General features: G+C 38.8%; 1 protein-coding gene across 1 annotated transcript; it reads left to right on the top strand.

Annotated features, from left to right (window-relative positions):
* The first annotated feature begins 409 nt into the window (after nucleotides 1-409).
* ccdc3b (coiled-coil domain containing 3b) lies at nucleotides 410-14,290 on the top strand. Its single transcript, XM_006630665.3, has 3 exons — nucleotides 410-1,423; nucleotides 8,584-8,758; nucleotides 11,788-14,290. Exons 1-3 carry the CDS (start codon nucleotides 1,068-1,070, stop codon nucleotides 12,079-12,081), a joined length of 825 nt encoding a protein of 274 aa, XP_006630728.1. The 5' UTR covers nucleotides 410-1,067; the 3' UTR covers nucleotides 12,082-14,290.
* The last annotated feature ends 3,275 nt before the right edge of the window (nucleotides 14,291-17,565 follow it).

Here is a 17,565-nt window from a genome sequence, read left to right as displayed (position 1 = left end):
TTAATTTCTCATATATCTTTACACAGTTACTGATTCTTTGTAAAAGGAAAAGAAAATTTTGGCTTATGCATAACTGTTCCATTATACAATATATACATGTAGAATACAGTATGTACATATGTTTCTGTGTTATTGCACTAGGTTGTTTAGACTCATCCTTGAGAAAGAATGAGGTAGTGACTATCGCTGTTTTAACATTTTATGTTAGCTACAGTATGTGGTTACTGTTACAGGTGCTGAAATTCCTTTTATCTGTTCTTTTTTAAAACTCATTTTCATCCTTAAGAGAAGTCATAAACGCTAAAAAAAAAACCGATACAGGGTACTTAGTGCAGATTTACTAGAGGTGGGGCCTAAAACGTCACTGATTTATGACAAGAAGAAAAGATCCATCCCTCCTAAATTCAGCATACTGCTACTGTTTCAGAATACAGTATATATAGTATATATTTTAAGACTAATATACTTACAGAAAATATATGGCGCACTTAACAAAGCAGAAGCTGTATCGCAGTTATAAGAAGTCGGACAAGCTGCTAAGGAGGCAGACCATAGCATGAGATGAAACAAAACCTGTAACTGATCCTCCGCAGTGTTTCGTTTCGAAGAGTGACGGAAAATTTAAACAATCTAGCGCCCAGTTAAACTGCAGTCAGGACCACAGTGTCTCCACTTACTCCGTGTATCTGCTTCGCCTAACCCTGGCGTCAAGGCTTAGATCCCCAGCGCACAGAAAGAAGCTGGGATGAAGATTTTGGGAAGCGAAATGTTCCGGAGCTCTAACACATACGCATTTTACTGAATGGCTCTCTTACTTTTTTCACACCAAATCTGGTTTACTTGCAGTGCAGGTAGCCCCTATACCTTATAGATTACGGGACAGCAGGGTGTGTGGAGTGCTTTTCTCCATGGACCTTTTCCGTTTAAGTCAGTTTACAGTATACAGTATGTTAAGGAGAAGGGTTTAGCGGTTTGGGATCTATTTTGTAGTAAAATACACATTAAACAACAGCGCTATATTTTAGTCTAGATTTCGTTTACCTGCACTTCACTGCTAGTGTCTTGCGATGGGCACTGTGTTGGCATTGGTTTTGCTCACCGGTCTCGGGGCTATTTGGGGATGCCAGCTGCCCCATGACTGGAGACCCCAGACCGAATCCTGCCGAGCGGAGCTAGCGGAGATAATTGTTTTTGCTAAAGTCTTGGCCCTCCACAAGGATTCTTACAGCGTATACAACTACCTTCCCTGGCAGTACGACACGGATCTGTTTTATTCCGCCGAGATCGAGCTGCTATGCGACCAGGCATGGGGAAGCATGCTGGAGGTGCCCGCCGGCTCGAGGTTCAATGTCACCGGCCTCGGGTACTTCCCGTGTTACACGTACGCGGTCATGGAGAACAATGCGTATTATTTCTTCCTGAGGTAAGAGAAATAAATATGTGATTTAACTGCATTCTCACAACAGGAGTCATTATAGGTAAATACCAACCTAACCACAGTCTGCCTGTGCTCTGGACATGTCGAGTGAGTTAATGTACACAGCATAATAGCTCCATCATTTCTCAGACGTCTTCATTAATGATTCACGAATCCATGGTTAAATAGTATAGTTTTATGCAAAAATATGAAAAGTAAATCAAGAAAACTTCCAATAATTTTTAAGATAACTGCTAAAAAACTATATAAATGTTTGGTAAGCTTAAGAAAGATTATTGCATCTTGAGTTATTTAGAATTGTAGAAATAAAAAAATAAGGTTTTACAATCAGGGAATAAAATAAATGGACATTGAGAAATGCTTTTGTTATGAGGCTGTTTTCTTCTGGGTCTATACAGACTACACAGCAAAAGCAAGCCAGATATATAGAATGTGACCTTTTTGTTGCCCCTAAAGCTACTGCCTCCTAATATCCACAATCTATTGATAATTCCTAAAAGTGCCTTGTTTTTTAAACATTTGTTCTAATTCTAATCCTCAAATGTGTTTGATAATAAAGATCCACTGAGAAGTCACCAATGCTTGTTTATGAGTTAATTTGGGATTTAAGTTTTTGGATTTAGTTTTGGACTTTGTGTCTCCTGTTAACTTTTTCCTTTTCTGACTCATAAACACAGATCTGGGAAAAATAAAGTATGGTTTTGCTCCAGCTAGTTACTGAGAAGAACAGTACACATTGTCATATCTGGGGAATATAATACTGATTATCTATGTTTACTGAAAGTCAAAAACCCAGCTGGCACAGGGACAAACCAGGAACATGTGTAACCCAAACCAGCTGTATGTGAAGGAGGGGATCCATGATAGCCAGCATTGTTAAAAGACTGGTGATTTCATAACGTAAGAGGGCTCATTGTTGCAGTCACAGAGGTTCCCATTCCCTCTTCTCAGTCTAAATTTGTTGTAGCAGACTACACACCTTCCAAAGCTCTGTGTGTTACTGTTTCGTGGCTCCAGGACATGCAGTATGTAGATAATACAGGAAGGAGACATAACCTTAGAGTGATTTAAAATATGAAAAATGTGTTTCTGTGCTAGAGGGGATATTTAGAATTTGCACATACAATGGAATATTTTATTACCGGGCAATCAAAGCTTTTGGAAACATAAAGTGTATCCACCCTTTTAAACATATTAAAATTATAGAAAAGGGTTGACTAAACAGTTCTTTTGGGAAAAGAAAAGGGAAAGTGGTATTTTTAGGGACTCTGAGTCTTTTCCCCCCTCATTTATTTGGTTTTTGGAGTCTGTAGCCTGTAATCTAAATTATTAACTATCATTAAAGTATTAAGTCTTTTACCCAGTTCTTCAAGGCTGTGCCTATATTTGCATGTCCAAACTGAGCCAGATCATTTTAAATAAATTCTGATCTCACTAGAGATTTATTCTATTTAAATACCATTCATAGCTAAGTGTAAACGATGCCCTTCCCTAAAGCCAAGTACAATCTCCAGTGTACCAAGCACTTAGCTGTATGACTTGAAAGTCACAGAATACCTGATAATTAAGACATTGCATGTGCTACAGTATGTGTTACAAAAGAACAGTGGCTTCTTCAAAAGATGAGGGACAGGTTTCTACTCATCTTCCATTGTAAAAGTTAGCAGAGAAATAACAGCAAAACATCCGCTACATTCCAGCTGCTGTAATTATAAAGTGCCACAGCAGCCAACAGCTCAAGGGCATCCTACACATGGGAATGAAAGTACTTTACTTGATAACTACCTCTGTCTTGAAGCAACAGGCACTATTTACAGATTAAGCAGATTTAGCTCACTTGATTTATAACTCTTTAGTGTCTCTCCTGTCATTCTGAATGCAGGGGCATCAATGGAAGTGTATTTTTTAAAGCATTGGGACAATTTTGATGTTGTGATGTTTTTTACTTGCAGTTTTGTGCTTTCATAGAAAGTCAGGATGCTATCAAGGGCAGGCGGTTCCTGCAGATGGCCTTTGGAGCATTAAACTCTGTCTTTTTGATACAATAGTTTTAGTTTGTCAACAAAGCGAAGACTACAAACATTTAAGCTACAAATGATCCTAGGAATTGTGATTTAACAGACCAGAATCATTCTACACCATCAGAACAACTACACTATAGATGATGAATGAAGAAGCACAAATATGTTCTGTCTGACTGTTAGCAAGTTAATCAAGCAAATCAAAACAATCCATCTGTAAGATACAAATATCAAGCAATTTTACAAATTTACTATTAATTGTGTGAAAAAAGTTCCATCAAGTCCCACATGGATCTCATTTCTTGGAAAAGTCCTGCAGGTTGGCAATTGCAGAACAATGTTACAGTCAGGCTACTTGTCTGACCTTTTCAAACAATTGTTGCCAAAATACATAGTAATACACCACAAACTATAAATATGAAAGCTGAAAGGACAGAACCCTGTAGTATCAACATGGAAAAATCTATTTTAGATGAAAATGGAGACTTTAGTTTTATTTCAGGTCATTTCCTACTACTGCCACATACTGTACTTTATCAACCACTGGTCAGATATGAACTGGTCAATATACACATGGCTTTCAAACATATTTTATGTTTCTAATTATATGACTAGTCTTCCTCTGAACTACCTTAAGCCACTCTTTAAACTTTGGATCTTGTTGTACAGTTAACTCTAGGTAAAGGATAACACATGCTCTAATTACACCATTGATTTATTTTAGGAGAGTCCAAATGCATTGCTGAGTTTTCATCTGGTTGGCCTTAGGTGAAACATCAGTGTTCTGTATTTGTACATAGGTTTTAAATAAAGAAAACATACTGTATCCACAGAGATACATGTCTATGTGTAGACTTAGACCTTTGCAGATTTTGGAGATAGACTTTTGACCTTCTGACTTTGGAAATTCTCTTTTGCTGGATAATACTAAAGCCCTTTCGCCCTCTCATTTTAAGCCATGGTGCCTACACATAATTTAGTTCTTGCTGTTTCCCTGATTCAGCACAGCTTGAACAGTCCCAGCCTGGCACATGTTTCCTGTTTAGTGGATAGTCAATTCCTTTTTTTTAACATTTTGTGATTACACAAAATGGGCTTGAAAAAATCAGTGCCTGATGTTAAGCAAAGCAACATGTCCTTATATAAATAATGTTTGCATCAGCATTGTAGCCCTCTTGAGGTGCCAGTGGGCCTTTGTAAAAAGTCACTTTTAACCTTTACCTCCTTGAACACAGGAAATGTAAATGCACAGAGAACATCCTGCTGTTCAGCTCTAGAGACAATTCCAAGTGACAAGCTGGAAAGAAAAGACTTTTCAGGAGGTAGTGACTCGAGGGAATGAGTTGCACACACACTTTGTGGAACATGTTTCTAGTATTATTAAGCTATACATTTCATTTAAAGGAATTTCTAAAAACATTCAAAGAAATATTTGCATGTAGATTCTACAAACCTTAATCTGGAAACTAAGAGTGTGGAAATCTTTTATATATCTATTTCTGTAGATTTCTATCACAGAAGAGGAAGCTAAAAACTTTTTTGTCTTAGAAAACTTTGCAAAAATAAAGATCTTGTCATGTGGGTTTTATTAGAAGACATTTCTATTTTTGTTTAATAGACCTCTTGGGTGCACTTCAGATGTTTTTTGGGAACCTGTTTACACTGCCCTACTAAATCGTTTATGGCAGCACTATAAAGATTAGTGATTTTTCTTCTGAATCCCAGTTCAGCAACTGCATCCAAAAACAACGCTGTATCTTCAGTAGATTGTGGAAGGTTCAGTTTAGACTCCAAAGGAAATTGTCCTATTGAACAGATGTTGAAAAAGTCACTTGCCATCAGATCAGAGTTACTTATAAAAAATACATTTAGGGAATTTCATAATTTCAGAACCTAACACTTTCACCTTGGTTTTGCTCCATGTATGTTTGTAAATAAAACATACACGGTAAATGCATCTGTGGAACTGTGAAACTCTTCTTAAATGGTATGTTTACGGGAGTATTAACATTTCTATAACATACAACTCTAACAAGTGGAAAAACCTACTGTATCAGGACTGAACTGGAAGCCAGGATTTGTCCTTAAACTGAATCCAATATCAATTTCAATGATAGACAAGAAATGTTCTGTGCTTTATGTGTTTTGTTTTGCCAAAATCAGCATTGCAAATGTCTAAATACATCTTTACACAATATTGATCCCACAGTTATCATTCTAAGCTTTTCAAGAGAAAACTGAAGAAAGCAAAACAAACAAAATAAATTAGAGAGCATCGTCCTGGCACATATTTTTTTTTCTCTAAGTGGTTGACAATGATGAGACAGTATTGATAAGTTATGTTAATTTAAGCCTCAGTGTGGGATGGTCTTAGCTATGGAGCGTTTATATGATGAACCTAATGCAATCACACCCCCACCTTTGTGTTACTCTGTTGTAAAGCAGGGGACAGAGAGGCTCAGCTTGGCTGGGCTGCCTGCCAAGACTCAGAGTAAATGAAAGAGCAACCGCCCTAATGAGACACAGATGACATGAACTGCCTTTCTCTCTTTTGTTCCAATGTGGCCACATCTTGTTCTATTTTCAATGTTCTACTTTCTTGCCACCATCATGCCTTGGTAACTGCATTTCTTCATGCAACTCGTCTGAGGGTAAATCATTTCTTTTCTGGATATCCTACATTTCAGAGAGGTGGCAAAAGAAGGATGTCAGGCCCCTATCGCCCCTGGCTATGAGTGAAATCCTGCAGTTGTAACAGATTTTTCGTCATTTTAAAAGAATGTATTTTTTTATGTTTATTTTCTATATATGAGTTGGTATGCTTCAGAACAATGTCCAAAGAGAGTTGTTTTTTCCTCTGGGTAATAACTATTTCGTATTTTGAATCAGTGCATTTGTTATTAGTTGATTTGCATTGCTAGTACACAAGTACTAGCCTAGTCTATTTATTTTTTCTTATCTAAAACGTGCTTTTAATGTGCTGTGGTACCAGTGATTCATTCCTAAAACATACTGGAAACACTGAAACACAATTGTTTTCTGATTCTAATTTTGGGAGATTTTCATTCATGAATATTTAACTTCTTGATGGAAATTTTTAGCTCCAAGCGTTGTTGAAGAATAGCTTACAAGATTCACACATTTTAGGTGGAAAAGAAAATCTCATTCTGACTGAACATAAACAACATACTTAACGTTTAGTTGGTTAAGTCTTTTTTGAACCTGAACTTTAAAGCACTTAGCAGCTCCGTCCTGTTCTCTATCAAGAGGCCACAAGATGAATGAACTACAAACACAAAATTAAAAATACAAACAGTGAATAGGTGACATCATTTTCCATACATCACTGCAGAAGACAAATATATAGTTTGCCTTAACTGAACATCTACTGTACAAGCATGTTTCATTAAAAATGTAATGTAAACATAAGTACATGATACACATTGCCATGCTGTGACCTACTGTACACTCACACTGACTTACAGATTGTTATTTTACCATACAAGATTTTTGGTGTTAATTCACTGAAAGAAGGAAAATGATTTGTTTCTGTATTTCATAGATGCAGCAGAACTAATGTTTTAGCTGGTATTCATAATTCATCTCAGTTTGCAGCTATCATGTTGACATCTAAAGATTATTCACAAAATAACTTTCTCATGCTTTCTCACATTAGCTTGAGCAATTGTAGCCTCAAAATAGCCTGCAGCCATATCACTCTGCAACTCACAACTGGCACCCACTGAACCATAGGTGTGAGCCTGGTCAGAACCTGGATGAGAGACCTCCTGGGAAAAACTAAAGTTGCTGCTGGAAGAGGTGTTAGTGGGGCCAGCAGGGAGTGCTCACCCTGCGGTCCATGAGGGTCCTAATGCCCCAGTATAGTGAGGGGGACACTGTACTATAAACAGACACTGTCCTTCGGATGAGACGTAAAACTGAAGTCCTGACTCTCTGTGGTCATTAAAAACCCCAGGGTGTTTCTTGAAAAGAGTAAGGGTGTAACCCTGGCGTCCTGGCCAAATTTCCCATTGGCCCTTACCAATCATGGCCTCTTAATAATCCCCATCTATGAATTGGCTTCATTACTCTGCTCTCCTCCCCACTAATAGCTGATGTGTGGTGAGTGTTCTGGTGCACTATGGCTGCAGTCGCATCATCCAGTGCTGCACATTGGTGGTGGTAGAGGGGAGTCCTCAATACCTGTAAAGCGCTTGAGTGGAGTGTCCAGAAAAGCGCTATATAAGTGTAAGCAATTATAATTATTATTAATTAAAGTTACCTTTGCAATTTATTTAAAATACTAAACTAAATGTACCTTCAAAGCTACAGTATATTATTTTAACTAGTAAATTTGTGTGTTCTTAAAAATCAATTAACTGTACCCGTACAGGTTTTTCATTCATATTGTCCTACTCCCTCATCCCTTGCCCATTTCAAGGTGCTGTGCATCTTTTGAAAGAGCTAAATGTGTGACAAATCATGGTTAACAGGATCTCTCATAGGTGACCTACTGTAGATAGACTTTGATATATTATAAGTAAGTTTATTTGATGAATAATAAAGGAAATTAAATTTTTTTCTACTGAAAAGAGTCAGGAGCCAAACTGAGTGTACCCTAAATGGTTTTTAAATTAGAATGAGTCTTAAACCATGCAATAATATAATGCATGTAGTATTTTATAAAGGCCTTTTCCTTTATACTTTATACTTTATACTTTAGTGATACTAAAGTAACTATTCAAGCTTCAGAGAAAATCCTGTTTCTCTCATTTGATATGAGAACAACTGAACTGACTAAAAACACATTGAATTGATGGAGATATTTTTATAAAGAATCTAAGACAAGAAGCTATATGCCTATATCCAACGAATGTAGGAATTTTTAACTGAATTTTAATTAAATCAGGCTATATCAGCATGAAAAGTAAACCTGTGTACAGGGAACATAGTTCTTTGTAAGCCCCCACCTAGAAATGCAAGTGCTAATTCTAATTGAAGTCTCGCTGTAAAACCTGCAATATGTTGTGAGGTAATTGTATTTGTTGTTATGATTATGAAACACAGTACTTCTCAGATAGCACTTAGATGTCACAATTAACATAAAATTTTTCTTTCCCTCAGGATGGATGAGAATTATAATATAATCCCACACGGAGTTAACTTCCAGGATCCCATATTCCCAGACACACCAGAAAACCATCGTATGTTTGCAAGCCTCTTCCAATTTGCCAACTGCTCCAGTGGAACATTTATCCACACCTACACCCCTTACTGGGAAGTCCAGGAGGACAGTCGGGTAAGAATCTTAGACTGAAACTGCTCAGGTGAGACAAAGTGATAGATCATCCATCCATTTTCTAACCACTCAACCCTTGTCAGGGTTACAGGGAGCCACAGCCCAGTTTTGTTTATCTCAGTAAGCAAGGACCACAAGGTGGGATACACCCTGAATGGGATGCCAGTCCATCACAGGCACACACACACACTCACATGAGGATCAATTTTCCCAGAAGACAATTAACATGCTAGTATGTCCCTGGCCTGAGGGAGGAAACTGGAGCATCCTGAGAAAACCGATGTAAACACGATCGCCACGCAGAAAATACTCCAGGTCCAGAATTGATCACTGGGGCCAAGCACTGTGCAGCAGCAATGCTAACCACTGCATCACCTTTCTACCAGGTTCAGATCACTGATATTGACTACAACCAAACAGGCCCTAAAAAAGACCACTAACAAGTCCCAGATCACTACTATCAAGTGTATCTTATTACAAATAAGTGAATGTCTATACTTATCTCAGGCCCATCATCAGTCTTGTTATGTTGCATGAATGGGTTCTGTTCCTTTTTACATTGAGCACAATTATGAATTCAAAGCCATGACAAACTTTTGGACAGCATTTCTGTCATTCTTGAAATGGACAGGGTATTACTCCTCAGGCTTTGCCTTTTATAATAATAATGTTTCTTTATTAGCCCTATACAATTTCATGCATCTTTTCACGTACCCCAGCTTTTCTCCATGGAGACACAGACACAGAGACAGGGAGAGAAGCTTAGGGTCAGAGCGCAGGGTCTGCCATTGTACGGCGCCCCTGGAGCAGTTGGGGTTAAGGGCCTTGCTCAGGGGCCCAACGGAGTAGGATTCCTCTGCCAGCCATGGGATTTGAACCGGCAACCTTCCGGTCACAGGCGCAGATCCTTAGCCACAGAGCCACCGCTCCGCCCATCATATCATAAGATGAGTAGTAGGAATGTTATGTGCTAAAACAATACTTTGGTGTGGGAAAGATATCTGTACACCTATGTTTAAGAAAGTAATTTAGCAAGCTTATTTGAGATGATTTAACTTGCTGTTTCAAAGTCAATAGCAGAACAGGGAGTAGTAGGAGATCTTTGGAAACTTTCTTTACTGTCTGATGAGATTACTGTACCCTAAAACGTTAGGGTGAGAGAGAATTTGTAAACATTACCTTCCAATCTGAGGTGAAGTTCTCTCATTGTCTTGTCTTATGAGTTTTGCAGCTGAGCACATTGGTCCAGACATTGAAAGTCTTTTGTCATGGGAAGAAATGAGATATCAGAATGAGATTTCATTGAAAAATAGAAAGCTCTTTTCTATATCGGTATTCCATCACACCCTATTTGCAGTGTGTTAGCTCAACATATACTGGATCTCTTTGAAAAGTCTCATTAATCTGATTGTTAATAGCTATGTCTATGCATTGACTTTTGTACCTAATAAAGAGATAAATTAATGGTTTAATCCTACTTGATCTGATGTCATACCATATAGTTTGTAAAAGAATTTAAATTAAAAAACTTTTTTTTATTTAAATAACAGAACTGATCTTTAAAATTAAAATTAAGTAGAGTAAAGTGATACTGAAACACTGCCTTTAAAGCTGCTTTTAGGTGTGGCCATACAGTATAGTTTAGTTATAGCACGCAAGATAACTTTCTTCATGTCAAACCTGTGCTAATGTGGATCTGAAGATGTGCTTTATAATGTGATGGTTAATCCTTGATTCCCTCAGTCCATTGAAATCACATTTGTAAACAGAATAGACTAACTTCTTTTGGTCCAGAGTTCTACACATGTTGGACATGTGCCTGTGTAACACTTGGCCCGAGAGGTAGTTAGTAACTGAAAGTGCTGTGAAGTGATGAAAGAGGAGCTATGATGGAAACGAGAAAGAGTTCCACACAACTAATTGCCCACAAAAATGTTCAAACAAAGCACTGGACCAGAAATAAAACTGACTGTAATGATTAAAACATTGAAACAACAGAGCTAGCAGAGAATGCAAATATAATATAACAAGTAGAAAGAAACTATACTTTAGTGTTCTCCAAAAGTTAAAGGCCTTATGAGCTGTCCTTATGGAGGATTTCCACACTGCATTTAAGTGCTATTTTTCTAGTTCACAATAATTTTATTGTGCTTAAAAACACACTTGCATTGCCAAAGCCTCACATTTTGAAACATGATTTACCAGTCTGCTGTGCTCTAGCTATCCTCTGGTGTAACACAGTAAACATTCAGAAAGACATGTACTGAGTAGTTACAAATGTCACTTGCCTTCTGGCTTTATACAATACTCCTTATGTTAAACTTTTGGACTTACAGTAAGATATGTAATTAACTTTGAGTGATTAAATTGTGCAGTTGTACTACTCAAGAACTATTTTTATGTAGTCAGACTACTATTATAGCACAATGTATTTTAACTACTAATACTTTCATAATGACACTGAGTATTTGTGTAAAATGCTTAAAACTATGAGTACCATCATGAACATACAATGTAAGTGCACAATATTGCATTTCTTGCTAGTTCTACTCAAACATTAAGCTAGACATATGCTGAGAACATCAAAGTGCCTACAGTGCCTACTGTAGGAAAGGCTGTAGAACTTCTTTTAAGCCCTTTGAATTATTTTAAGCCCTTGGAAGGCACATGGTTTTGCTGCTTATCAAAAACAGCAGGGTAGGAAAATGATACAGGAAGTTTGGGATGGTTATATATAACCGCAAAAAACAAATTAATTTAAACCAAACACAAGGGCTGCATTACTCTAATTTTACATTTATTCAATATTGGAATCATGAATTTTTTTGGAATGTTTGCTTCTGAATATTTGTGTACCTTAAATCAATGTAATGACACAATTTACTTTGCAGAAAAAATTGCATTGAATTAGCAGATTTTTGACGTTTCTTTTCAAAACGTCAGGTCTGCTTCTGTTCTAATCAGTCTACAGTGTGTCATGGTGCACGCTTACCAGTGTGTGGCTTTGATCCCTCTCCACTCTCATGCAGCTGCTTTGCTCCACGGTGCAGAAGGCGCTTTTTGAGGAGGAGGAGCGGGTGAAGACACTGTCGCAGAAGGTTCGATCACTTGAGAAGGCCAACAACCACCTCAGGGAGAAGGTGAAGAACATGAAAAGACTTCTGAGGCAGGCCAAGAAGGACACCATACAGCAGAGCCTTATTCTTAAACAGCTGCATGACAATGAGCAGGCCATTGATAAGAACACAGACCCAAATCAGGACACCACCCAAGATGTCCTGAAACCTCACAAGAAAGTCATGAGCAAGAAACCGAAAATTTGATTTCCACATTCTAAGTCTGTCTGAAAAGAAAACTTTAAATCCCACAATCATATTCTGAGTTTTCATACTGAGTAATTCTTGCACAGAGAATCTTGTATAGAGTGAATACAGTATTTTGCTTAAGATTTTCATTTGGCAATAGTATTATGTAATGTGTACACGTATATTTCTGCTGACACAGAGCACATGCATAGTCTTTATGTTAGCTGGGAATGAAGGAGTGCTTTAAGGTTTCAGAAAATCATCCCAATTATGAATGAATTTACCTGTTTCCTTATCAAGATCAACGATTAAATAATAATCTTAATAATAACAATGATAAAAACAATACATTGTAATATGTAAAATGTCTTACTTTTTTAAAATACAGTCAACAACTTTCTGGAAGCATTTAGTAGCGAGGTTTGTTTCTAGCCTTAACAAATTCATTAGTGGTTTCACGAACACATATCAGGAATACACCTACAGTACCATAGTCAGAATTGCTTGACTTAAAGTGTCTAGTTTCTGGTTTATCTGGGTGTACAGCAAGTATCATGACTTACTTGCCATATAGCCATATCACCCTGCAACTCACAACTGGCAGCCCACTGAAGCCAAGCAGGTGTGAGCCTGGGCAGTACCTGGTTGAGAGACCTGCTGCGAAAAACTCAGGTTGCTGCTGGAAGAAGTGTTAGTGGGGCCAGCAGGGGGCTCTCACCCTGCAGTCCATGTGGGACGGAGACACTATACTGTAAACAGGTGCCGTCCTTTGGATGAGACGTAAAACCGAGGTCGTGACTCTCTGTGGTCATTAAAAATCCCAGGGCGTTTCACGAAAAGATTAGGGGTGTAACCTCGGCGTCCTGGCCAAATTTCCCATTGGCCCTTACCAATCAAGGCCTCCTAATAATCCCCATCTATGAATTGGCTTCATTACTCTGCTCTCTTCCCCACTGATAACTGATGTGTGGTGAGCGTTCTGGCACACTATGGCTGCCGTCGCATCATCCAGGTGGATGCTGCACATTGGTGGTGGTGGTGGAGGGGAGTCCCCATTACCTGTAAAGAGCTTTGAGTGGAATGTCCAGAAAAGTGCTATATAAGTGTAAGCAATTATTATTATTATTATTATTATTATTATTTTGACAGGTTCATAATTAAACACACTGATATTAGGAGATGCATGATATCTTAGGCAACCAAAGGTACAGTAAACTCTTAATTCATAGTCATCTTGTAAATTCACTTTCATGGTGAGATAGCTTAACTGTTGAAATGTGCTGCCAGGGTGATCACCACAATGCTGAAGTAAAAGCAATGAAACTGAAATGTGACTAAAAAAGAAACAGCTTTTACTGATACTACTCAATATTGTGTGTACCAGGCATACTCTTCCTGTGATCAACAAAGATCTCCCTAACTGACTGCAGCTTATCTAGTTACACCAATGCCCAGGCCTGCACTGTCACTGAATACTTTGTAACAGCTGGCAAGAGGCATTACTTCATCTGACCCTGTGACTTCTAGGTGGGGATCACTCAGTGCAATTCAAGTATTTTTCTGGATGAACCATACAATAATCCCTATGGAAACTGTTATAATCAAATTAGTTTTCAAATTAGATTTTGCAGTTATCATCTATTGTAATTTTATTCTCGCATTACAAAAATTAGGAAATTGTATAATAAAATTATGATGGCTATAAGGATCATGTAACAAGGTCCAATGACCATGAAAAGATGTTTTGCATGTTTTGTTTACAGTGTCAGAATTAAAAACTGCTTTTTTCTGAAGGAGAGCAGGCATTTTGTTTTTCTACAAGAGTGCAGAGCACTAGTTACAGTAAATACAAAACAAACACTACAGATTAGTTTATAGTTAGTCTGCTTTTCAAACTGAATCCTGTAGATCTAAAGACAGATAAATCTGTCTCCATCTTCTTCTTTACAAAATATTAGAATATTGTGGGGGTCTAATTATTTAAGCTTATTGGATATTGTTTATTGTTTTGTTCATCTGCAGTATATTTTATGTGTGTTAATGCTCATCAATCAGCAAACTAAATGGTATTCTGAGTTATCCATGTTGTTGACAGTTTTTATCATGCACAAGTGTTTTGTTACAGTTTTGTTACAGTTTTTTTATTCCTTAATAAACAATACTGTGCTACCCATACTCTAACATTTGTATAAAACAAAATGTTTAAAATAAAAGAGTTTTCAATGATTTACATGTATTGTATTCTCTGTTATATCTTGCTCTTTGAAAGCAAGAGAAGTTTCAGCTGAGTATGTATTTGAAATGCACCTTCCAAAAAGGATTGATAGATTTTTTCTCTTTAATCAAATGTCCTTGCTTACAAGGCCTGCTCCTCAATGGTCAGACCTTTGATGGTTTTGTAGGCACCACAAAAGCTGTGTATTACAGTGGTTGTTTGTAAGATTCTGGATTTCCTTTAATTTGTCTCAACAATATCTGCAATTCATGCATTGGATCCTCCTTTGAATTACTTTCTTTTTGGTGATTTGCTTTATTTTTCTTAGTGCCAGCTCATGAACAAATTGTGGATCAAATTCTTGCTTATTAACAAATTCTGGGTCTCTCTGTCTTTTTCACCACATCACTTCTGATGTTCCCTGGAATAGAATCCAAATTACAGGCACTAATGATGGTGGACATGAGGGCACCCCAAGTACTGTTGGCACTCTCTCACCGTTATTGTTTGAAGAGATCTCATTTGATTGGGTCCCTGAGACATTGATACTTAGCTATGCCTTGGCTGCAACCTTCATTTGGAACTCAGTTTGATGAACAAGGCCAAGTTGATGAATTGGTGATTGGCCCAGCAGTGTTGAATCCTAGTAATATGCAAAGGATGTGAACATCTTTGAGATACTAAGTATGAATATTGATGAGTTCAAGAATGTGTAGGTGCTCATACCAGAGGTGAAATGACATGCTCGTTTTCTTCAAAGAATAGGGTGTTGGTGGTGTAGTGTGCTCTCTGAAGGCACCAGTTCTGTAGGGGTTGGGCATTTACTGGGACAATTATTAATTATTTTGATGGCCTTAGAATCCAACCATGCAATATAACTCAAACAACGCATACACACTAATACACGAGGATACATTTATTAATACATAGAATATGCATATAAACCTAATAGATCTTATCGAGAGGGTTATATCAGAATATAAAAGGTATATATTCAGTCAGTTACAAAGAGTTACATACTGTATATCAAGAGGACATACTGTACGTTCAGTATATCATTCATTTAGACCGTTTCGTAAATGCACTTGGTTATAACTTCTACATTGGATACTCAAAACAAGTACATAACTCTTAGGAATTAAATTGATATCAACTGGTTGGGATAACAATTGAATTCTCGAGCAGTAATGCAGTGAAGTTGAATACTCATCCAATCTCTGGGGATTCAGATCTCCTGCGGGCTCTCTGGCTCCGTGCCAGGCTTTGCTGTGCGGCTTGCGATGGTGCGCTGCTGATGCTCACTGACCGGCTAGTTAGTGTTGGCTTTAACTAGCAAAGTTTGCGCACAGGATAAAAGATGACTGTGGGTCCCAGCAAGTCAGGAAGAGCGGTTCGTTCCTGATGAAGAGCTAGTTCTGAATAGTGATTCAGCTGTCCACAGTTCTGACCTGTTCACGAGGCCTGCTGCTGATGCTAACCTCGGGTGGATCCTCCGGTTACATCCTCCGGTTACTCTCTGGCAACCTCTGCTCTAGACTCTTAGAACAAAGGAAAGTTCTGGCACTCGGACACACTGGCCATTCCGTGGTTGTCCGGGCTGAGCCTCAGGATGGTCAGGAGGCGCGCTGCGAGAATGTCCTGCCCTTGGGAGCCTTCTGCTCCTGGGCCGTCCTGCCCTGGAATTCTCCTTTGAATTCCCTTTAGAAAAGTCAGAAAAAGTCTCCTACAGGCTCTCTGTGTTGCTTGTTTTTACCTGGAGGAACTTCAGCTCATTGATTGGCTGAAAGTTCCATGGGCATCAGAGTCCCACGTGGGCTACTCGGCCCTACCAGTCCCTGATTGGTTGATCAAGGTAAGATATGAGTCACTTACTCCACTAAGGAATGCAGTCCAGATGTCCATCTGGCACTCCCTAGACAGATAGGTGCCAATGGATGACCATTGATCACGATAGCCAGGCTGAGCTAAGTGCATCCCCATTTGGGAGCTGTCCCTTATCAAAAGAAAACATCTTTAAATCATCCTGCATGAATAGTTTCTCTGTGGCTGCACCACAGAGATGAACAGAGAGATGAGGCCTCATTTGGGAACAGTTAATTCTGTCTTATTAACAAGCATTGCTGCTACAGTGGTAAGTCAATATTCCATGTATTTTGTCAGGCCTTCCTTGTGAATAGTTACTGAACATTCCAGAGATTTGAGTCAAAAATAAAATGTATATCTTCCTGCAGAAAACCAGTCATGCTGGTTTGAATCCAATGCTGGAGTTGTATGAAACAGATCACTCAGATGGTACCTCTTAACCTGATGTGCTCAACATGGAATCATTATTTTTAGTTAACAATTGTGCTACTGTATATGGGCAGGGTTAAAGCATACTGTAGGCAAACTAGCCACATGTCTAGAGCCCAGACATTTAGAAGGGGACTGAGTTTTCACCAGGCTCTCCAATGTAACACTCCAGCTACTCTCACAGCACTGGCATTAGTTCAACACCTGCAAAGCAGCAGTCACAGGCTGCTGTGAGAATGCCACAATCTATTCTTGTTTCCCTAACGGAATTGTGCTAGGCCAGTCTCTTCGCCTGTTGCAACAATGTTAAGCTGTAAGTACACCACTGATTCTCTTGGATCACCCACTTCTACGGACTGAAACAGCTTATGGACCTCTTTTTTACAGTCTTTCTCTGTCACGATCACTAACCGGCCCAGACCAGCTCCTAAGAGGTCTAATCAGTCCCAGCAGCTGGGTATTAATTACAAACACCGCCCCACGTGTTAATTCTCTTCAGACGCCTTACCGTGCGGCAGGCTGCATTATTTAAGCCTCATTTATCCGCATATCACTGCTCGGTACTGAGTCCACTACCTGTTGCTCTACCTAGCGTTACTTTCCCTTTTGCCTTACCGGATTTTCTGACCTCTCCGTTTTGCCTTCGTGATTATTTTTGGTTTCGACCCTGCTGCTCTTGTTCCGACCACGAACCAGAGCTGATTCACAACCCATGGATTTCAACGGCTTTGCGGATCATCTTCAGGCACGTTTTTCGCAGAACAGTCTGGACCTGGTTCACCTTCGGCTCACGGCTATTCAACAGGGTGATAGACCTCTACAGGATTATGTGGAGGAATTTCAGTCTCCTGCCACAGAGTCTGCCTGGAACCCAGAGGCGCTGGTTTGCCTTTTCTGTAAGGGTTTGTCAGAGGAGTTGAAGGATCACTTGGTATTCATGCCAATCCACTCTCATTCCCTGGAAGCAGCGATCTCCCAGGTCCTGGAATTGGACA

This window comes from Lepisosteus oculatus, chromosome 4 (genome assembly GCF_040954835.1).
Source record: "Lepisosteus oculatus isolate fLepOcu1 chromosome 4, fLepOcu1.hap2, whole genome shotgun sequence".
Classification (NCBI taxonomy): Eukaryota; Metazoa; Chordata; class Actinopteri; order Semionotiformes; family Lepisosteidae; genus Lepisosteus; species Lepisosteus oculatus.
The sequence above is the reverse complement of the archived record's forward strand: the minus strand, read 5'-3'. Positions and strand labels throughout refer to the sequence as shown.